General features: G+C 49.4%; 1 protein-coding gene across 1 annotated transcript; it reads left to right on the top strand.

Annotated features, from left to right (window-relative positions):
• LOC143981621 (retinol dehydrogenase 7-like) lies at positions 1-21,775 on the top strand. Its single transcript, XM_077479613.1, has 5 exons — positions 1-123; positions 5,214-5,540; positions 15,271-15,529; positions 19,196-19,362; positions 21,436-21,775. The coding sequence occupies exons 2-5, from the start codon at positions 5,219-5,221 to the stop codon at positions 21,669-21,671; spliced, it is 984 nt and encodes a 327-aa protein (XP_077335739.1). The 5' UTR covers positions 1-123; positions 5,214-5,218; the 3' UTR covers positions 21,672-21,775.
• Positions 21,776-22,427: the final 652 nt, after the last annotated feature.

Raw genomic sequence — 22,427 nt, 5'->3', positions numbered from 1 at the left:
CCAACAAGGACAGAATTTCCCTTCTGGAGGAACGCGGCGCCAAGACTTCGTCCGTTGGAGGCGCAACGTCGCTCGTGAGGCCCAGGAACCCTCCTGTTCATATCCACCTCTACAGGTGACCAGGTACGGAGGTCTTCTTTCTAAGCTTTCATCTAGAGATCTTCCGAGTATAAATACTGAGCAATACGTCTGTTTAGTTGGCTTTCCTGAAAAGACATCAGTGTGTGATCTATCGAATGGGTGGGCACGGACTGCTGCCCTTCAGAAAAGCGATTTGCAATTGACCGCTTTTCAGAGGGCTTGTACAGCATGGGGGATCCTGTCTGCTGAATGCATGATTTTTCAGAATTCGTTTTTTATAATCCCAAAGGGGATTTTATATTGAAATACGGGACTCAGAAAACACAAGGAAAGCACACAGGAAATTAAGTTCCTTGCAGCACTGGAGCAATATAGTATTTATGAGGGGGAATAAAATGGTGTGACCAAGACCAGGGCTGGTGCAAGGATTTTTGACACTCTAGGCAAAACCTAATTTTGCCGCCTCTGGCTCCACTGCTGACTCCATCCCCTTTCCCCTGCCCATGTATACCCCATCTTTTTAATGAAGCGCCCATCAAATGCAGCCTCACCAGCACCCATCAAAGGCAGCCTCACCAGCGCCCATCAAATGCAGCCTCACCAGCGCCCATCAAGGCAGCCTCACCAGCGCCCATCAAATTCAGCCTCACCAGCGCCCATCAAATGCAGCCTCACCAGCGCCCATCAAATGCAGCCTCACCAGCGCCCATCAATGCAGCCTCACCAGCGCCCATCAAATGCAGCCTCACCAGCGCCCATCAAATGCAGCCTCACCAGCGCCCATCAATGAATGTTTGCTTGCTTCCATTCATTCGGGAGTCGGGCCACAGACACAGTCCTCCGCCGCCGCAGCACCTCTGACACTATGTGCAAAGGCGGCTGCCTGCTGATGCTTGCTGCAGAGAGAAGAGAGTAGGAACACCAGTGGCCCCGGCGCCCCCAGGCAGAAGTGCGCCCTAGGAGGCTGCCTAGTTTGCCTAGTGGTAGCACCGGCCCTGACCAAGACCATGCATGAGAGAATGCATACAATACAGTGCATGACATCACTTCTGAAGTTTTATTCTGTCTTATGAAGTTACGAGAATTTTTGCAACTTTAACTGCTTCAGCACCGGAACAACTTACCCCCTTCCTGACCAGAGCATTTCTTTTGCGGTTCGGCACTGCGTCGCTTTAAATGACGATTGCGCGGTCGCGCGGCGTTGCACCCAAACAAAATTGGCGTCCTTTTTTCCGCACAAATAGAGCTTTCTGTTGGTGGTATTTGATCACCTCTGCGGTTTTTCTTTTTTGCTCTATAAACAAAAAAAGAGCGACGATTTTGAAAAAAAAAAGCAATATTTTGTACTTTTTGCTATAATAAATATCCCCAAAAATATATAAAAAAAACTAATTTTTTCCTCAGTTTAGGTCAATACGTATTCTTCTACATATTTTTGATAAAAAAAAAAACGCAATAAGCGTATATTTATTGGTTTGCACAAAAGTTATAGCGTCTACAAAATAGGGGATAGTTTTATAGCATTTTTATTATGATTTTTTTTTTTTTACTACCGATTTTTATTGTGACTGCGACATTACGGCGGACACATCGGACACTTTTGACACATTTTTGGGACCATTGTCATTTATACAGCAATCAGTGCTATAAAAATGCACTGATTACTGTGTAAATGACACTGGCAGGGAAGGGGGTTAAACACTAGGGGGGCAATCAAGGGGTTAAGTGTGTCCTAGGGAGTGATTCTAACTGTGGGGGGGAGGGGCTACAACTCACATGACAGCGATCACTGCTCCCGATGACAGGGAGCAGTGATCTCTGCCATGTCACAAGGCAGAACGGGGAAATCCTTTTTTTTTTTACATAGGCACTTCCCCCTGTTCTGCGGCTCCGTGACACGATCGCCGGGAGACTGAGACATCGGGTCAGCCGGTTCCGTGGGCACGGTCACCCTGTACGGGGCGGGCGAGCGCGCGCCCGATAGCCCCGCTAATTAAAGGGGGCGTACAGGTACACCCGTTTTGCTCACCGCTGCCATTGTACCGACGTATAACGGCGTGCGGCAGTCGGCAAGTGGTTAATGACCTTTTGGTTTTTGATATGGAGACTAGCATGCAAAAAAAAAATAAAGCAGATGACCATTCATCCAATACTCTGATCCTGTGTACTCTAGGCTTAACTGAGTGAAGTGCAGAGGGCGACATGGTGGTGAGGGAAGAATGTTGGTAGGAGTACACAGGGCACTGGAGCAGGATACAGACTCGGGAACGTGAAGATCACAGGATCAGGCTCCAGGGGACTGGCTGGTGTACAAACAAAAATATTTCCCAGCGCACTTACCAGCCAGTCTGCAAGACAAGCAAATTGGCCCCGTCTAACAATTCACGTAAAAAAACAGAGGGTTTCGTTTTGCACACATTGGCAAACATATATGCATACGTGGCAGTGCCCACATCAAGGCTTCTCTATATACTGCTGTTCTAAGGCTGCATTCACACCTAAGCGTTTCTATGTGTGATTTTTGGCATTCTTTTATGCGCAATTTGGGCCTTTTATACAGTGTTTATTTTAGCTTTGGTTTTTTTTATTAGCCAATAGAGAAAACTATCATCTGCTGCATCATTTGTTGATAGGTATTTCAGCTTTTCCATCATTTTTTTTTTTTTTAAATGATTAATTTATTATTATTTTTTGTTAGGGTAAGGGAGGGGATTAAAGGTAGGTTATCAGCATAAAGGTGTGAGGGGTTGAGAGCGTACAGGTGTGAGGAGGGGGGCTGAGCGCGTACAGGTGTGAGGGGCTGAGAGCGTACGTGAGGGGCTGAGAGCATACAGGTGTGAGGAGGGGGGCTGAGAGCGTACAGGTGTGAGGGGCTGAGAGCGTACAGGTGTGAGGGGCTGAGAGCGTACAGGTGTGAGGAGGGGAGCTGAGAGCATACAGGTGTGAGGGGTTGAGAGCGTACAGGTGTGAGGAGGGGGCCTGAGAGCATACAGGTGTGAGGGGCTGAGAGCGTACAGGTGTGAGGAGGGGGGCTGAGAGCGTACAGGTGTGAGGGGCTGAGAGCGTACAGGTGTGAGGGGCTGAGAGCGTACGTGAGGGGCTGAGAGCATACAGGTGTGAGGAGGGGGCCTGATAGCATACAGGTGTGAGGGGCTGAGAGTGTACAGGTGTGAGGAGGGGGGCTGAGAGCGTACAGGTGTGAGGGGCTGAGAGCGTACGTGAGGGGCTGAGAGCATACAGGTGTGAGGAGGGGGGCTGAGAGCGTACAGGTGTGAGGGGCTGAGAGCGTACAGGTGTGAGGAGGGGGCCTGATAGCATACAGGTGTGAGGGGCTGAGAGTGTACAGGTGTGAGGAGGGGGGCTGAGCGCGTACAGGTGTGAGGGGCTGAGAGCGTACGTGAGGGGCTGAGAGCATACAGGTGTGAGGAGGGGGGCTGAGAGCGTACAGGTGTGAGGGGCTGAGAGCGTACAGGTGTGAGGGGCTGAGAGCGTACAGGTGTGAGGAGGGGAGCTGAGAGCATACAGGTGTGAGGGGTTGAGAGCGTACAGGTGTGAGGAGGGGGCCTGAGAGCATACAGGTGTGAGGGGCTGAGAGCGTACAGGTGTGAGGAGGGGGGCTGAGAGCGTACAGGTGTGAGGGGCTGAGAGCGTACAGGTGTGAGGGGCTGAGAGCGTACGTGAGGGGCTGAGAGCATACAGGTGTGAGGAGGGGGCCTGATAGCATACAGGTGTGAGGGGCTGAGAGTGTACAGGTGTGAGGAGGGGGGCTGAGAGCGTACAGGTGTGAGGAGGGGGGCTGAGAGCGTACAGGTGTGAGGGGCTGAGAGCGTACAGGTGTGGGGGGCTGAGAGCATACAGGTGTGAGGGGCTGAGAGCGTACAGGTGTGAGGAGGGGGGCTGAGAGCATACAGGTGTGAGGGGCTGAGAGTGTACAGGTGTGAGGAGGGGGGCTGAGAGCGTATAGGTGTGAGGAGGGGGGTTGAGAGCGTAAAGGTGTGAGGGGCTGAGAGTGTACAGGTGTGAGGGGCTGAGAGTGTACAGGTGTGAGGGGCTGAGAGCGTACAGATGTGAGGGGCTGAGAGCGTACAGTTGTGAGGAGGGGGGCTGAGTGCATACAGGTGTGAGGGGTTGAGAGCATACAGGTGTGAGGAGGGGGGCTGAGAGTGTACAGGTGTGAGGGGCTGAGAGCGTACAGGTGTGAGGGGCTGAGAGCGTACAGTTGTGAGGAGGGGGGCTGAGTGCATACAGGTGTGAGGGGTTGAGAGCGTACAGGTGTGAGGAGGGGGGCTGAGAGCATACAGGTGTGAGGGGCTGAGAGTGTACAGGTGTGAGGAGGGGGGCTGAGAGCGTACAGGTGTGAGGGGCTGAGAGCGTACAGGTATGAGGAGGGGGGCTGAGAGCATACAGGTGTGAGGAGGGGGGCTGAGAGTATACAGGTGTGAGGAGGGGGGCTGAGAGCGTATAGGTGTGAGGGGGGCTGAGAGTGTACAGGTGTGAGGGGCTGAGAGTGTACAGGTGTGCAGGGGCTGAGAGCATACAGGTGTGAGGGGTTGAGAGCGTACAGGTGTGAGGAGGGGGGCTGAGAGCATACAGGTGTGAGGGGGCTCAGCATACAGTTGTGAGGAGGTGCTGGAGTAAACTGGGAATCACAAAGCTGAAATGACTGATGACCCTTGGGTAACCAGACAGGAGCTGGTTGCAGGCTGGACTGACACTGGGAACATTCGGAGCCGCTCAGATGCACTTGGAAACACTCTGTTCCTAAGTGTTTCCGACAATCTCCGAATGTTTCCGAGTGCATCCGAGCAGCTCAGATTGGTTTCCTAGTGTCTCTAGCGCCCCCCCACCTCTGGCCACATGCAGTATTGCATACCATAGAAGTCACTGTGGAACAAATTATCTGAGTTTCCATTGACTTCTATGGGGGAACTTGCTTTGATATACGAGTGCTTTGGATTACAAGCATTCTTCTGGAACAAATTATGCTCGTAATTCAAGGTTCCACTGTACTTACAATGCTTGCATTTGCAAAATGTATTTCATTATGTATAAATGATTACTTACATAGTTGCAATAATTTGCTACTTTTCTATCATCCTGGAGTTCAGCTACATCAATATATTTTATTGCAGCACAAATGTGCATCTTGTGGCTCCCCCTGCTGGTGGCGTTGGGTTTGATTCTTCTGTACAGGTGGTACAGGCAGAGCCAGATACTGGAGAATCTCACCGACAAATATGTCTTCATCACCGGATGCGATTCTGGATTTGGGAACTTGCTGGCTAAGCAGCTGGACAAACGTGGAATGAAGGTCCTGGCTTCTTGTCTGACGGAGACGGGCGCCGAAAATCTGAAGAAAGAGACCTCCAGCAGACTGAGGACAAGAATCCTGGATATCAGCGACAGCAAAAGTGTGAGCTCTGCTGCCGAATGGATATCAAGCATTGTTGGAAATGAAGGTAGTTTTTATTTCTCCCATATATGCTTTACAGAAAACTGACTCATTTCGAGTCTTATTCTTTTATATCATTGTAAGGGCATGCAAGGGGAGCTAAAATAAAATTTCTTACATTTTCACTGATAGTTTTATTTGTATTCTTTATTCAAGCAATAGCAAAAAAAAAAATGCAAATTCAAGAGCCTGCCTCTCAGGCAGGCAGCTTAGCTGCAGTTTTACCGCTCCCTGGCTACCCACCTAAAGGGTAACCAGCAGCTGTTTTGCAATGCTTTGCACTGTGGCATATTTAATGCGGCGTGCCAAGCTGACCGGTGCTGCGCTGCAATCAGGAGCCAAACACTTCAGTCCCCTTATAAACTGCTGTTGAGCAGAAAAAATACAAACAAGAGCAGGCATTCAGGAGGTCCGCAGGATCACTTCCTAAATGTCTAACAGGCAGCGGCTGCTTATCTGCACTCTGGAAAACGAATCCATTGCAGATCACTTTTCATGCATTGGCTAGGTGCAGGAAAGGAGGGCAGAGGGTGGTGACAGTTAATGCTGGAGAGAACTGCAGAGGGTATAAGAGCAGGGATGACAGAAAGGTGGAAGGAAAGTGTGTGTGTGTGTGTGGGGGGGGGGGGGGGGTGATGTGTGCAAGAAAATAGGGTATGGCAGGTACAACAGCATCCTTATTGTGATTCAGACTCATAAAAATGTCTGTATTAGTCTCTGCCACACCCAGACAGGAATGTAACAGACTTTACAGTGCAATCGCTTCTTTGGACAGGAAGATTTTCCTAAAGAGGTCATAAACCCTGATGGGTTTTACTTCCTCTTTTGTTCCCTGCAAAGTAAAAGCATAATGGGCTAGTTTACATTGCATACTAGCCCATTAAGTGGCTCTTACCTGCAAACGAAGCCAGCGCTGTCCCCGATGGAGGCCGCGTCCATCTTCGCCCCTCTTTCTTCCAGGACCACGGACTCCGGCTGTGTGACTGGCAAGAACCGCCAGTCACGACACTCGCTTGGAAAGAAGCTGCACGGAGGGCCGTTTCTTCACAGCGCATGCGCTGATGACATCATCGGCGCGTTTCAAGGTAAATATCTCCTAAAGAGCACACATTTAGGAGATATTTACAGTACCTATAGGTAAGCCTTATTCTAGGCTTACCTATAGGTACACGTTCTGAAAAGGGGTTTACAACCACTTTAAATTAGTTCAAATTTTTTTCCTTTAAAATAAATATATCATACATACATGCTCTGTGTAATGGTTTCGCACAGAGCAGCCTCAATCTTCCTCTTCTCTGATCCCCCACTGGTGCTTCTGGGTGGCCGTGGGATGACGTAAGCGAACCAGCTCCTCCCCCTATACATGTTACATCCCCTACTGAGGAAGTCCACACCTCAGGACGTAACACGTATGGGGGGGGGAGGAGCCGGATCGCTTATGTCATCCCGTGGCTGTCCTCAGCTACACGACGGTTAGCCGACACAATTGTACGAGCCTTATCCAGCTGGCACGGCTCAAGTGCCATTTTTGTAAGTGTAATCATAGTTTTTAATGATAATACATTTTAACATGCGGAGAGCACTAGATGTTGTATATTTTGTTAGTTTGGTTTTGGGGCTAATTTACTAAATTTAAGGTTTCAGTACCAGTCCAGCTGGGTTGCACTGGGTTCTCCTTGACCACAGGTGTCGCTGTCACCGCTGGCAAGAGTAAGAATGCAGTCTAGCTGGGTGTATTGAATGCCACGTTTCTTTTGGAACCAGCCCAGTGGGAGTGTTCTCCTGCTGTGCATTCTGGGAGGTGGTATTTAAGGTACCGACTTCACGTGCTTCGGGGTTCCGTTGCGGAGAATATTTTCTGCCTGTTTGGTTCTGGTCCTCCTGACCTGGGGTACGGAACCATGCGTTTTCAGGTCTTGGGGCTGGCTAGCCTGAGTCAGCATCAGGGCTGTCTTTAATATTGATTGGACCCTGCGCAAAAATTTTCTTAGAGCCCCCCTTTCCCCATGCAATTTCGCTCTCCACCTTCTCTGAGTCATACAATAAATAGCAGCTAGACTTAAAATCAGTTTACTGTATCAGATCAGGCAGCGATTGCGATTGCGATTGGTTGCCAGAGGTTACAGCATATCATTACTGCTTACTGACTGGTTGCTAGAGGTTAAAGCACTCCTTAAGGCTCACTGATTATTGCTAGAGGTTACAGCACATTTCTGCTTGTTGATTGGCTGCTAGAGATTGCTGTACAGTAATACTGCTCACTGGTTGCTATAGGTTACAGCACATCTTCTCCTCACTGCAGGAGGGTATGCTATACCTATGAATGCTGCCTTTATTTACATATCAATGCAGTTGGCCTCAGCTATTTCCATATGCATGTCACTGCTATTTACATATGAATGCCAGTATTTACATGTAAACACAGGGTCTGCAGGTGAGTCATCTGTACACAACAATAGGGCAGAGCTGGGCAGCATTAGTAGCAACACAAGGGAATGTAAACTGAGTTAGTTGGCAAGTATGAGGCAGGTGCTTTGGGCCCCACAACAATGACAGGGCCCAGGGCAGCTGCCCCTTTTGCCCTGCCTTAAAGACGGCCCTGGGCAGCGTAACTACAGGGACAGGACTGGATGTATTTTGGGGCCTGCTGGTCCAAAGGTGGTCCTGTGCCGTCTCATCTAAGGGAGAGGCCCAGCAAATGGAAAAACCCCAGGGGAGGACTCTTCAGGAGAAGGCCGCGTGCAGGCCAGGCTTCTCTGAAGGAGCTCAGTTGAAGGACACTACATGGATCTGCAACCATACAGTATCGCTGGATCGGCTGAGAGATACTGGTACCTTATGATAGCTCTTTAAATTTGTCTACGATCAACTCTGTGGTAGAGACTTTCTCAAATCTACGCTCAAGTCTGTGGCAGAGAGTTTACTTAGCACCCTACCGGCTGCTAGGCCTAGTGAGAGGAGGTCTATCCGGAGGTTGTAAAATCCAACTGTGAAATGGTTGCTATTCTCTGGATTTTTTCTATAAGAGACTTTCCATTTTTGCAGTTCAAAGTACCTGAACCTATTCCTAACCCTCTACCCTAAACTGAGAGACTCTGTTTCTGCTTGAAATAAATAACCCAAAAGAAGATTCAGTGTCAGTTTTCACATTGCTTTGGGCCATCTACCACGGGAAACCCTAGATGGAGAGGCATTCAAGAAGGTAACGGTAAGCCCAATAAAACCAGCAGCTCCTTCGGGTGTCAGTGCTACAGACGTATGAGTGCTGCCAGCCTTACTGCAGAGGTTGAAGGGGTGGGGGTCAGCCTGTCAGTGCTCAGACCATACGCCGCACACTGCATCAAATTGGTCTGCATGGCTGTCATCCCAGAAGGAAGCCTCTTCTAAAGATGATGCACAAGAAAGCCCGCAAATAGTTTGCTGAAGACAAGCAGACTAAGGACATGGATTACTGGAACCATGTCCTGTGGTCTGATGAGACCAAGATAAACTTATTTGGTGTCAGATGGTGACAAGCGTGTGTGGGGGCAACCAGGTGAGTTGTACAAAGACAAGTGTGTCTTGTCTACAGTCAAGCATGGTGGTGGGGGTGTCATGGTCTGGGGCTGCATGAGTGCTGCCAGCACTGGGGAGCTACAGATCATTGAGGGAACCAAGAATGCCAACATGTACTGTGACATTCTGAAGCAGAGCATGATCCCCTCCCTTCAGAGACTGGGCCGCAGGGCAGTATTCCAACATGATAACCACCCCAAACACACCCCCAAGATGACCACTGCCTTGCTAAAGAAGCTGAGGGTAAAGGTGATGGACTGGCCAAGCATGTCTCCAGACCTAAACCCTATTGATCATCTGTGGGACATCCTCAAACGGAAGGTGGAGGAGCACAAGGTCTCTAACATCCACCAGCTCTGTGATGTCATCATGGAGGAGGGGGAAGAGGACTCCAGTGACAACCTGTCAGACTAGCACTTACCAGACCAGTGAGTCTGCTTGGGCAGAGGGTGGTCTCCCGTACGTGTCCGACTTGCAACCCCTGATAGAGCAGACAGGTGGCTGAGAGTGCGGAGTGGTAAGAGAGCCTGTGGTGTGGATCCAGGAGCAGGAATCCGCAGGAAACTCTAAGCAGCAGGTATTAGGCAGGACACAGGCAAAACTGGGTGCAGAGCAGGAACAGAGCAGGCAGGTCCGGGTACAGGCAGGGTTCGGCAACAGGCGGTCAGCAGAGGTACAGTAGGAGCAGGCAGGAGCGAAGTCCAAAGAAAGCCGGGTCGTTAGGAGATCAGGAAGCAGGAATGCAGCATACAAGGAATGCAGGTTACAGGCAATGGAACAGGAACCGGGGAGCTGTTGATCAGGCAGCACCTGAATGGACCAAACAGCAGACCTAAATAGGGCGATTGGCGCCAAGCGCCGCGCACGGGTGCAGGCATAGGCGCGCGCGCACCCGAGCGCCAGCACGGACGCCAGCGTCACCCGAAGCGCACACAACAGCGCGCACTGGTGCGCATCAACGCGCACCGGTGGCAGCAGGAGCACGCATGGGCGCACACCGGCCAGCACCAGCGCCCGCAGGAGCATGCACCACCGCGCTCACAGGAACGCGCACACCCGCACGCACCGCCGCACATCGGCGCACACCAGCGCGAGCAGCACCGCGACCATCCAGATAACGTCCCTGACAGTGCCCCCTCCTTAAGGGCAGACTCCGGCTGCCCAAGTGGGCCGATCTGGAAACCTGGCGGTTGTCCTCAGGGCCATACCCTTTCCATTTGATGAGGTACTGGGTTACATTACCCTTCTTCCTACAATCAAGAATTGCTTTGACCTCAAACTCCTCTTCGTTGTCCACCATAACAGGTTCGGGTGGGCCAGTAGTGCGGCCAGCAAAGGGGTTTGGGGTAACGTGTTTCAATAGGGTCACGTGAAAGACCGGGTGCACTCTAAGAGAATCAGGTAGGTTAAGTTCGTAGGCAACTTCATTTATTTTCCTCTTTACTGCGAAAGGGCCCATGAATTTAGGGCCTAATTTCCTGGAGGGACAGGCCATCTTTAGGTCAGCTGTGGATAACCATACTTGGTCGCCGGGCGTCAGAACAAGTTCTCCACGTCTCTTCTTGTCAAACATCCGTTTATAGTATTCCTGGGACTTGGCCATAGTCTCCTTTAGGAGTTTGTTGTTATTGGAGAAGATATCCAAAGTCTCGGAAACTGCAGGAGCAGTACATTCTGGAATAGAACTAGGTAAAAAAGCTGGGTGGAAGCCGTAATTGGCAAAAAACGGTGTCTGATTGATGGTGGAATGTAAGGAGTTGTTATATGGGAACTCCGCCATAGGTAGTAGCGAGACCCAGTCATCTTGCGAAAAAGAAGAAAAACAGCGGATGTACTGCTCCAGGGACTGATTAGTTCTTTCCGTTTGTCCATTTGTCTGGGGGTGATAGGCAGATGAAAATGCCAATTCAATTTCCAGGGACCCGCAGAGCGCCTTCCAGAACCTTGAAGTAAATTGGACACCACGATCAGACACAATACTCGCCGGGACCCCATGCAGCCTCACAATTTCCTTGACAAAGATCTTGGCCGTCTCCATTGCCGAGGGGGTGCCCCTCATCGGGAGGAAGTGAGCCATTTTGGACAATCTATCCACTACAACAAAGATGGTAGAGAACCCCTCGGATGGGGGAAGTTCCACAATAAAGTCCATTGATATCATTTTCCACGGTCTCTCGAGGACAGGCAAAGGTTCCAGTAGACCACAAGCCCGTGTCTGGCTGTTTTTACTTCGGGCACAAGTGCTACAAGAGTCCACATAGTCCTTACAATCCTTAAGCAGTTGAGGCCACCAGAAGGTGCGCTGGACCAATTCGGCAGTCTTCAGGGTACCAAAGTGTCCGGCCATCTTATGGTCGTGGCAGAGCTCCAACACGTTCACCTTCAAGGCTTCAGGAACCACAATTTTGCCTTTATGCCAGAACAAACCCTCACTACAGCTGACTTCAGGGACCAGGGGCATTCCCACAGAAGCCTGTCTGATCCGGGAGATAAGGTCCCCTTGGAGGAGCAGGAAGTTCCCAGAAGGGAGGATTGTATCAGGAGGCAGAGTCTTTTCAGGGTCAGAAAACATGCGCGACAACGCATCCGGCTTAACATTCTTGGAACCAGGTCTATAGGTAATGTGAAATTGGAATCTGGAAAAAAAAAGAGCCCATCTGGCTTGCCGTGGTCTAAGTCTTTTGGCAGTTCTCAAATATTCCCTCCAATAGATAACGCCATTCCTCCACAGCCGCCTTAATGGCCAGAAGTTCTCGGTCTCCAACGTCATAGTTTCTTTCGGATGACGAGAGTTTACGGGAAAAGAACGCCACCGGAAAGAGAAGGGCCTTGGCACCCTGCTGCTGAGAGAGCACTGCCCCCACGGCGATTTCTGACGCATCAACCTCAAGGACGAAGGGCAAAGCTGGATCCGGATGTTTTAGGATAGAGGCAGAAGTAAATAGCGTCTTGAGTCTTTCAAAGGCCACCTGAGCCTCAGGGGTCCAAGAGAATCGGGTACCCTGCCTGGTCAGTTTGGTGATGGGAGCAATAATTGCAGAGAAACCCCTGATGAACTTCCGGTAGAAGTTGGAAAAGCCAATGAAGCGCTGTACACCCTTCTTGTCCACAGGCACAGGCCAGTCCAGAATGGCAGACACCTTTTGGGGATCCATCTTGATGCCTTCCACTGATATAACCAGGCCCAGGAATTGGATGGACTGGCGTTCAAACTCACATTTTTCAAGTTTTGCATAGAGCCCGTGTAACCTGAGTCGAGTTAGAATGCTACGGACATGTCTACGGTGATCCTCCAATGATGAGGAGAAGATTAAGATATCGTCCAGGTATGCAATTACATACAAATCCAGGTAGTCACGAAAAATATCGTTGACAAAGTGTTGAAAGGTCGCGGGTGCGTTACACAACCTGAAGGGCATGACAATGTACTCGAAGTGCCCAAAACGAGTACGGAACGCTGTCTTCCATTCGTCTCCTTCTCGGATACGGATTAAATTATAAGCTCCGCGAAGATCCAATTTAGAAAAGATGACTGCAGACCCCAGCCTTTGGAATAACTCGGGTACTAGGGGTAAAGGATAACGGTTTTTAACAGTTATTTTGTTCAATTCCCGATAGTCAATGCATGGACGTAGGGAATGGTCCTTTTTTTCAACAAAGAAAATGCCAGCACCTGCAGAAGAAGTAGAAGGACGGATAAACCCCTTTTTAAGGTTCTCATCAATATAATCTTTCAGCGTGCCTAACTCCTGTTCCGTTAGTGGAAAATTTCTTCCAAAAGGAACTTCAGTGCCTGGTAACAGTTCTATAAGGCAGTCATAAGGCCTGTGGGGGGTAAGTGTCTCTGCCCCTTTCTTGCTGAATACATCCAGAAAGTCTTTATAAGGTTCGGGAATGGACTGATGTAATTCCGGAGCAACATCCAAGCAGAGAAGCTGAGAGGAATCATTGGTTGGTCGGCCCAAGCAGTGTTGTTGGCAGTACTCAGAAAGAAACTTAACTTCTCCTGTGGTCCAGTTAATACTTGGATTGTGGGCCTGCAACCAGGGTATTCCCAGGATAATGGGAAACAGGGGGGAGGAGATGGCATCCAGACGTAGGTGCTCCTGGTGACAGGTACCCGAAGTAGCCAGCAAAGGGACAGTCTCTTGCATGACAGGACCGGAACTAAGAGCGGAGCCATCCGCTAGGTGAACAGCAAGCCCCTGAGCCTTGGGTAGAAGCGAGATGTGATGGTTGGCAGCGAAGGTCAGGTCGATGAAGCAGCTGCATGCTCCGGAGTCAATGATGGCTGACACTGGAAAATTCCCTCCTGGAAGCTGCAATGTGATGAGAAGAGCAAGGTGAGAACTGGGTTTTTGCAGAACAGAGGCACACATGGTTGAAGTGGAAACACACTTACGTGTCTTGTTGGGGCAAGCCCTGACATAGTGCCCAAGTTCCCCACAGTAGAGACATAGGTTGTGGGTACGTCTGCGCTGTTTTTCTTCAGGGGTCAGTGAGGGCCGAAGCAAACCGAGCTGCATCGGTTCAGGAGCTTCCAGAGCAGGAGCAGAAGAGGTGGAAGGAAACTGACCAGCAGAGCTGGGAACCTTGGGGAGCATCCAGGTGGGACGGAAGTGGCTGGAGGATCTCTCCGACTGGCGTTCCCTTAAGCGACGATCAATCTGAATGGAGAGATTGACTAATTCATCCAGGGTTTGTGGTATTCCCACCCGTGCCAACTCATCCTTAAGAGGGTCAGAAAGTCCCATCCGGAATTGGTGGCGCAGGGCGGCGTCATTCCAATCCGTGTCGGAACTCCAACGGCGGAATTCCACCGTATAGTCCTCAGCCGCCCTGCGACCTTGCTGGAGAGAATGCAGTGTGGCTTCTGCAGTCGCGGTCAATTGGGGGTCCTCATATAGTTGAGACATGGCCAAAAAGAGATTATCAAGGCTATCCAGGGATCCAGATTTTTGCTCCAGCAGACGGTGGGCCCAGGTCTGAGGCTCGCCAGACAACAGGGATATCACAAAGCCCACCTTATTTGCCTCTAGAGAAAATGTCCGGGGCTGCAGTGCGAAGTAAAGTTCACAAGAATTGCGAAATGCACGGTACTTGGTGCGATCACCAGAAAATCTTTCGGGCGTAGGTACTCGTGGCTCAGGAGGAAGCATTACTACGGAGGCTGCGGGTGAAAGGCCGGTGGAAGAGGTTCCTTGAGGATTGGATGAGGAGGACAAGGCTTGAACTTGCTCCTCCAACCTTGAGTAGCCTTCCTGGAGATTCTTCACGGCTTGGATCAGACCAGCCAGGTGTCTGCATAGCTCATCCATGGGGGAGGCCCCCTGCCCGGGCTCAGTCATGGCTGCCTGATACTGTCAGACTAGCACTTACCAGACCGGTGAGTCTGCTTGGGCAGAGGGTGGTCTCCCGTACGTGTCCGACTTGCAACCCCTGATAGAGCAGACAGGTGGCTGAGAGTGCGGAGTGGTAAGAGAGCCTGTGGTGTGGATCCAGGAGCAGGAATCCGCAGGAAACTCTAAGCAGCAGGTATTAGGCAGGACACAGGCAAAACTGGGTGCAGAGCAGGAACAGAGCAGGCAGGTCCGGGTACCGGCAGGGTTCGGCAACAGGCGGTCAGCAGAGGTACAGTAGGAGCAGGCAGGAGCGAAGTCAAACAGGCCAAGGTCAGGTGCAGGCAGAAGTCAGGGATGTCCAAAGAAAGCCGGGTCGTCAGGAGATCAGGAAGCAGGAATGCAGGATACAAGGAATGCAGGTTACAGGCAACGGAACAGGAACCGGGGAGCTGTTGATCAGGCAGCACCTGAATGGACCAAACAGCAGACCTAAATAGGGCGATTGGCGATTTATTGACACAGTTCATGTATATACTGTATGTGATATTTATTGTTATTTGATATTTTGCACTTGCGCTTTATTTTACTGATAGGCGTGTTGCGCTGCATAAGATTTGTTTTAAGATTATAGAGTGAGGTGGAAGCACTTTACATTGCTAGCAGCAGCTTATTTGTGTTGATTGATTTTGTTGTTTGTAGATTCACTTTAGTGATAGGAGGTTTGCGCGGATTAAGATTTATTTTATTTCTTTAGAAACATTCTTATTGTTATAGATTTATAAAGTGTTTTGATAGTTTGCTGATTTCAGTACTGACGTTACTCTGTCTTATGGCTCACAGGGCTTTGGGGATTGGTGAACAATGCTGGTTTCACCATTGCTCTGGGTCCCAATGAGTGGCAAACAAAAGAAGACTTCTCCAAGGTCCTGGATGTGAACCTTCTTGGGACCATCGACGTCACAGTGCACTTGCTGCCTCTTGTCAGGAAAGCCCGGGGGCGCATTGTCGTTGTAACCAGTGCCGCTGGGAGATTGGCTTTTGTGGGTGGAGGATATTGTCCTTCAAAATTCGGCCTGGAGGCTTTCTCAGACAGTTTAAGGTGAGTTATCTCGATGATCAGTGGTAAAAGGACCAGGCCTATTCTGACACTTTCATGTTTTTTTTTTTTTTGCTAGAAAATGAATTCGAATCTGTGACGGAACCGATCCCCCACACTCCGATTGAGTGTTTCCGTCTATATACCGCTTCCTAAGTCCTGGAATACAAGTCCAATGGATCTGGCTATAGGAACCCCCAATAACTAGACGACACCAGTCTTGGAGGACATCAGGAATGACCTTTATTTGAGATCTCACACAAAATATATACAGCGGGGTGACTAAAACCTAACCTAATTAGCATGAGCTAATTATCTAATCACCATTCAGACTAGTTGACTGAGGGATAAGACTTTTCGGCTCCTAGCTCACTAACAATTCAATAAACATTACCATAAACATCAACACAGGGTTAATTAGCCCAAACAATAATGTGCCAGACTAGGCTCATTTACATTATACAAGCTAGCAGACAGGTGGCTGGAGTTCATGACATTAGCATCTGACAGCGTGTGTCCCAACAGCATGAGACAACACACATTATATATACATATATAAAGCATTGAATCTGACTAGCACAGATTATAGTGGGGTTCTCGTTCACCCTGTGCCCCTTAAAATCCAGGGCCCATAATCCGTCGGCAAGAGGCTCACATTCAGTCCTCCCGGCTAGGTCTGTCACAGAATCCAAAACATTATATATAGAGTATCTCACAAATGTGAGTACACCCCTCACATTTCTGTAAATCTTTTCTTCTATCTTTTCATGTGACAACACTGAAGAAATGACACTTGTCTACAATGTAAAGTAGTGAGTGTACAGCTTGTATAACAGTGTCAATTTGCCGTCCCCTCAAAATAACTCAACACACAGCCATTAATGTCTAAACCGCTGGCAACAAAATTGAGTACACCCCTAAGTGAAAATGTCCAAATTGGGACCAAAGTGTCAATATTTTGTGTGGCCGCCATTATTTTCCAGCACTGTCTTAACCCTCTTGGGCATGGAGGTCACCAGAGCTTCACAGGTTGTCACTGGAGTCCTCTTCCCCTCCTCCATGATGACATCACGGAGCTGGTGGATGTTAGAGACCTTGCGCTCCTCCACCTTCTGTTTTAAGGATGGCCAACAGATGCTCAATGGGGTTTAGGTCTGGAGACATGCTTGGCTAGTCCATCACCTTTACCCTCTTCTTTAGCAAGGCAGTGGTCGTCTTGGAGGTGTGTTTGGGGTGGTTATCATGTTGGAATACTGCCCTGCAGCCCAGTCTCTGAAGGTAGGGGATCATGCTTGGCTTCAATATGTCACAGTACATGTTGGCATTCATGGTTCCCTCAATGAACTGTAGCCCCCCAGTGCCAGTGTTCTGTCCGGCTATCGAATAGTGTCCTCTGTGTACTGCGCAAGTGCAGCGCTTGCGCATTACAGAGCACAAGGAAATTTGGAAAATCTCCGAAGATGAACGGTGCCTGCGCCGTGAGTCCAGGTGCAAGCCCCACCATCCAAGTGGACATAGGGCTGCACATAGTTAGAGGGCCCCTGGCGGGCTCGCTTCACTCGCCACGCTTCCGGCATGGCCTCGCTTTGCTTGGCTCTTTTTATTCTAACTCTATGTCCACATGGATGGTGGGGCTTGAACCTGGACTCACGGCGCAGACGCCATTCATCTCCGGATATTTTCGGAATCTGCTTGTCGTGTATACTGCACATGCGCAGTACACAGCGGACACTATCCGACGGGGGACACTATTTGACATGACACCGGCAGCATTTTTGCAGCCCCAGACCATGACACTCCCACCACCATGCTTGGCTTTGGCAAGACACACTTGTCTTTGTCCTCCTCACCTGGTTGCCGCCACACATGCTTGTCACCATCTGACATCAAATAGGTTTATCTTGGTGTCATCAGAGCACAGGAAACGGTTCCGGTAATCCATGTCCTTAGTCTGCTTGTCTTCAGCAAACTGTTTGTGGTCTTTCTTGTGCATTATCTTTAGAAGAGGCTTCCTTCTGGGAGGACAGCCATGCAGACCAATTTAATGTAGTGTGCAGCGTATGGTCTGAGCACTGACAGGCTGACCCCCCACCCCTTCAACCTCTGCAACAATGCTGGCAACACTCATATGTCTGTTACCTAAAGACAACCTCTGGATATGACGCTGAGCATGTGACCTCAACTTCTTTGGTGGACTATGACGAGGCCTGTTCTGGGTGGAACCTGTCCTGTTAATCCACTTTATGGCCACCGTGCTGATGCTCAGTTTCAGGGTCTTGGCAATCTTCTTATAGCCTAGGTCAGTGATGGCGAACCTTGGCACCCCAGATGTTTTGGAACTACATTTCCCATGATGCTCACCTACACTGCAGAGTGCATGAGCATCATGGGAAATGTAGTTCCAAAACATCTTGGGTGCCAAGGTTCGCCATCACTGGCCTAGGTCATCTTTATGTAGAGCAACAATTATTTTTTTCAGATCCTCAGAGAGTTCTTTGCCATGAGGTGCCATGTTGAACTTCCAGTGACCAGTATTAGAGAGTGAGAGCGATAACACCAAATTTAACACACCTGCTCCCCATTCACACCTGAGACCTTGTAACACTGACGAGTCACATGACACCGGGGAGGGAAAATGCCTAATTGGGCCCAATTTGGACATTTTCACTTAGGGGTGTACTCACTTTTGTTGCCAGCGGTTTAAACATGAATGGCTGTGTGTTGAGTAATTTTGAGGGGACAGGAAATTTACACTGTTATACAAGCTGTACACTCACTACATTACATTGTAGACAAGTGTCATTTCTTCAGTGTTGTCACATGAAAAGATAGAATAAAATATTTACATAAAGTGAGGGGTGTACTCACTTTTGTGAGCTACTGTATATATATATATATATATATATATATATATATATATATATATATAAAATGTGAAACCAAGTCAGAAAAAGGGTTTAGTCTTTAAAGGGGTTGTAAACTCTTGTGTTTTTTCACCTCACTACATTGTAGCAAAGTGTTATTTTTTCAGTGTTGTCACATGAGAAGATACAATAAAATATTTACAAAAATGTGAGGGGTGTACTTACTTTTGTGAGATACTATATGTTATCTACTACTCCCCCCTATACTTACCTGAACCCCATCATGATCCAGCACTGTGCATGATAGCAGCGGCTCTCCTGCCTCTGTCCCTCCTCACAGGGCATATTGGTAGCAATGGGAGCTATTGTCTCCTGCCGCTGTCAATCAAACTATGTGATGAGAGAACGGGGGTGGGGCCACGCCCCTCTGTCTGTGTCTATGGTCGCAGGCAGCAGGGCTCGGGAGTGAGTCTGCACAAGTGCCCCCATAGGAAGCCGCTTCCTATAGGGGCACTGAATGAGGAAGATGGGCCCCGGAGAGCTAGTGGGGGGGGACCCGAGAAGAGGAGGATCCGGGCTGCTCTGTGCAAAACCATTACACAGAGCAGGCAAGTTTCACATGTTTATTATTTTAAAAAGCAAGCTGTATAATCACTTTAAGTAACGGCAAAGGTAATGTAAAAAAAAAAAAAAATGTAAAAATGGCTCCGGTTTATTGACGATGTACTGGTTAATAAAATCCAAAATCATTTTGTGGTATTTATAGGAAACCTTCCACATCATTTGTAATGTTTCTGTTCCCCAGGAGGGAGATGCGTGATTTCGGGGTAAAAGTTTCGATCATTGAGCCGGGAGCTTTCAAGACCGCGTCGGCCGTTGCCGTGGATGTTCATATAAATAATATAACCCGGCTGTGGGAAAAGCTGCCGGCGCATGTTAAGGAGAGCTATGGAGAGGATTACTTCAATGAATGTAAGTTATAATAAAAAGATATATAGAAATGGGTAAGATGTGGGCACATACCATGTTGCTGGAGTGTTAGGTCACATCTCTTTCACATGTTAAAGTGGAACTCTGAGTACGTTTTTTTTTGGCATAGTTACATTGGCCTAGCTAGGACCAATGGAAGTATACATATTCCATAGCTATGAGACTGCTATGGAATTAGAGACTCGCTGTAGTATTTCCCCTTACTACAACAATCGTTCACTTTCTTCCAGGTCCCATGCCAAGCAGCTGCCCTGCTGCATACTAACCACAAGGGGTCTCTCTTTAGTGTATATGCCAAACACAAGGCCCAATCCGGCCCGCCAGACCATTTCCGGTGGCCCTCGCACCTCTCCTGCAGCTGTGGCACCCTCCTCACCTCCACCCCCATCTTGTCTCAATCAGCAGCAGAGAGGAGGACAGAACTCCTCTGCCAGATTCTGCGCTTATCCTCTCTGCCGCAGAGAGAGTCGTCTCTGTCCTCCCCATCTCAGCAGCCGACAGAACCCCTCCTACAGATTTTGTCCCTCTCTGTGCAACTGCAGCCCCCCCCGTTTCCACTTCCCCTGGTCTCAGTGTTCAGTAGACTCCAGCAGCTGACCCCAGTCCTCCTCTGGCCCTCCTCCAGATCCTGCACTTTCTGCTTCCCAACTCCTCCCCCAGTTTCTTCCCAATAGCAGTACATGGTAGAGTTATGCACTGTGATGTAAGTGTGGGTAGGGGGACTGTTGAATTCTAATGGTGGGGGAGCTCTTGACATCCAGTCTTACAGATACAGAGCTCAACCATAATGCGGATATGGCCCAACACAGAAATTGAGTTTGACAGCTCTGCTGTAAAGCGTTACCTTTGGACAATTTTGTTTACCCAAGTACCTTATATCAGGGTTACCCCCTACACCAGTGTCCCCAGCAGAGTCTCCATCACATCAGAGTCCCCCCCTTACATCAGTGTCCCCAACAGGGTCTCCATCACATCAGAGTCCCCCCTTACATCAGTGTCCCCAACAGAGTCTCCATCACATCAGAGTCCCCCCTTACATCAGTGTCCCCATCAGAGTCCCCCCCTTACATCAGTGTCCCCATCAGTCTCCATAACATCAGAGTCCCCCCTTACATCGGTGTCCCCATCAGAGTCTCCATCACATCAGAGTCCCCCCTTACATCGGTGTCCCCATCAGAGTCCCCCCTTACATCGGTGTCCCCATCAGAGTCCCCCCTTACATCAGTGTCTCCATCAAAGTCCCATCACATCAGAGTCCCCCTTACAGCAGAGTCCCCATCAGTGTCCCCATCAGAGTCCCCCCTTACATCAGTGTCCCCATCAGAGTCCCCCCTTACATCAAAGTCCCCATCAGAGTCTCTATCACATCAGAGTCCCCCCTTACATCAGTGTCCCCATCAGAGTCTGCATCACATCAGAGTCCCCCCCCATCAGGGTCTCCATTACATCAGAGTCCCCCCCATTACATCAGGTCCCCCATCAGGGCCCTCTTTACTACTGTAAGGTTTGCAGTGTTCTGTACCAACATGATGGGGATGGGAGCAGATCTAGATGGAGAAAGATCTGTTCTCCCGCGAGTGCCGGTGAAAGCACATTATTGATTGCCAGGATTCCATTGTAAACCAGTAAATACTGTGAAGGGAGGGGGGGGGGGACCATAGGTAGCCTCTGCTGACCTAAATTCTTTGGCTCCATTCATACCTCAGCGGACTGCACCGACACCTGCTGAACCGCGCTTTCTAGTGTGTTTTTGTTGCACGTTTTTTATGAATGGGCCCCCGTCCGCTACCAAAAAACGTGCTAATAAAGCACACGTAGCAAATTGTGGCACAGAGCCAGGTGCATTTGGTGCTGCATTTTGAATTTTTTTTTTTGCCGTGATTTTAGCGTTTTTTTTTTTTTTGGTTGCTCGGCACTCGCAGCAAAATCGCACCTTGTTTAGGTTGCCATGATAGATAGATAGATAGATAGATAGATAGATAGATAGATAGATAGATAGATAGATAGATAATAGCATACTATTGATCAGTGTTTGGCTTTTGATATACCCAACAGTTGTCCGGACAATGAAGACATTAGCAACATCAACCAGTCCAAAGGCGTATAAAGTCTCAGACTGTATGGTGCACGCCCTGACCGCTGTCCACCCCTGGACCCGCTACGCACCCGGCTTGGACTGCAAGCTGCACTACCTCCCTCTATCCTACCTCCCTACAGCCATCACCGACTACTGGCTGGGCCGGTCCGCTCCCAAACCCGCGAGCAGGGTATCAGCTGGTGAAAACAAATAAAGTTTGATGATTGGCGCCACGATGAATCAGTCAATCTCAAGTGGGTCACTAAGACCGAATGCTCATTGTGTTATCCAATAAAAACAGTTATATTTCCAGTTTAATCATCTACTATTATATTTACAATACACCGATACAATGTATTCACTACACCATATTTACCGCTAGAGCAGAGATAGGCCACCTTTTGAGCACAGTGTGCCAAAGAATGTTTTCAAAGATACCGAGCGTGCCGATTTTATAACAAAAAAGTCAACTTCACACTCTCAATCACGAAAAGGATTATTTAAAAGGTAAGTGATGTAAACGACTTGAGTAGTGAGAAATTAACACCCCGCACTCTCACGCCGCAGATCAGCACAAATTCCTGCAACTCCACACCCCAGATCACTGTCCCCCCCTGCACATCTGCCCCACCACTGTAACTCCCCGCTCATCTGCTCCACCAATGTACCCCTTTTCTCATCTACCCCACAACTGTAACCCCCTGCACATATGTCCCACCACTGTACCACCCTGCACATCTGTCCCACCTCTTTACCCCCCTGCACATCTGCTCCACCTCCGTACCCCCCTGCTCCTCTGCCCCACCGCTGTAACCTCCTGCTCATCTTCCCCATCATTGTACCCCTCTGCTTTTCTGTCCCACTGCTGAACCCCCTTCTCATCCCTCCCACCACTGTAACCCTCTTCACATCTGCTCCATTACTGTTCCCCCCTGCTCTTCTGTCCCACCACTGTACCTCCCTGAACAGC

The sequence above is a fragment of the Lithobates pipiens genome, unplaced genomic scaffold (genome assembly GCF_037356315.1).
Source record: "Lithobates pipiens isolate NorthernLeopardFrog02 unplaced genomic scaffold, aLitPip1_a1.2 Scaffold_16, whole genome shotgun sequence".
Lineage (NCBI taxonomy): Eukaryota > Metazoa > Chordata > Amphibia > Anura > Ranidae > Lithobates > Lithobates pipiens.
This window is presented reverse-complemented; position numbering and strand designations above follow the sequence as displayed.

What these genes read in the sequence shown, in the direction of transcription:
- LOC143981621 (XM_077479613.1), top strand. Translation starts at nt 5,219, where the DNA reads ATGTGCATCTTGTGGCTCCCCCTGCTGGTGGCGTTGGGTTTGATTCTT. An exon ending in AAGCATTGTTGGAAATGAAG is followed by an intron (nt 5,541 to 15,270) that starts GTAGTTTTTATT and finishes TATGGCTCACAG; the next exon opens with GGCTTTGGGGATTGGTGAAC. An exon ending in AGAGGATTACTTCAATGAAT is followed by an intron (nt 19,363 to 21,435) that starts GTAAGTTATAAT and finishes TATACCCAACAG; the next exon opens with TTGTCCGGACAATGAAGACA.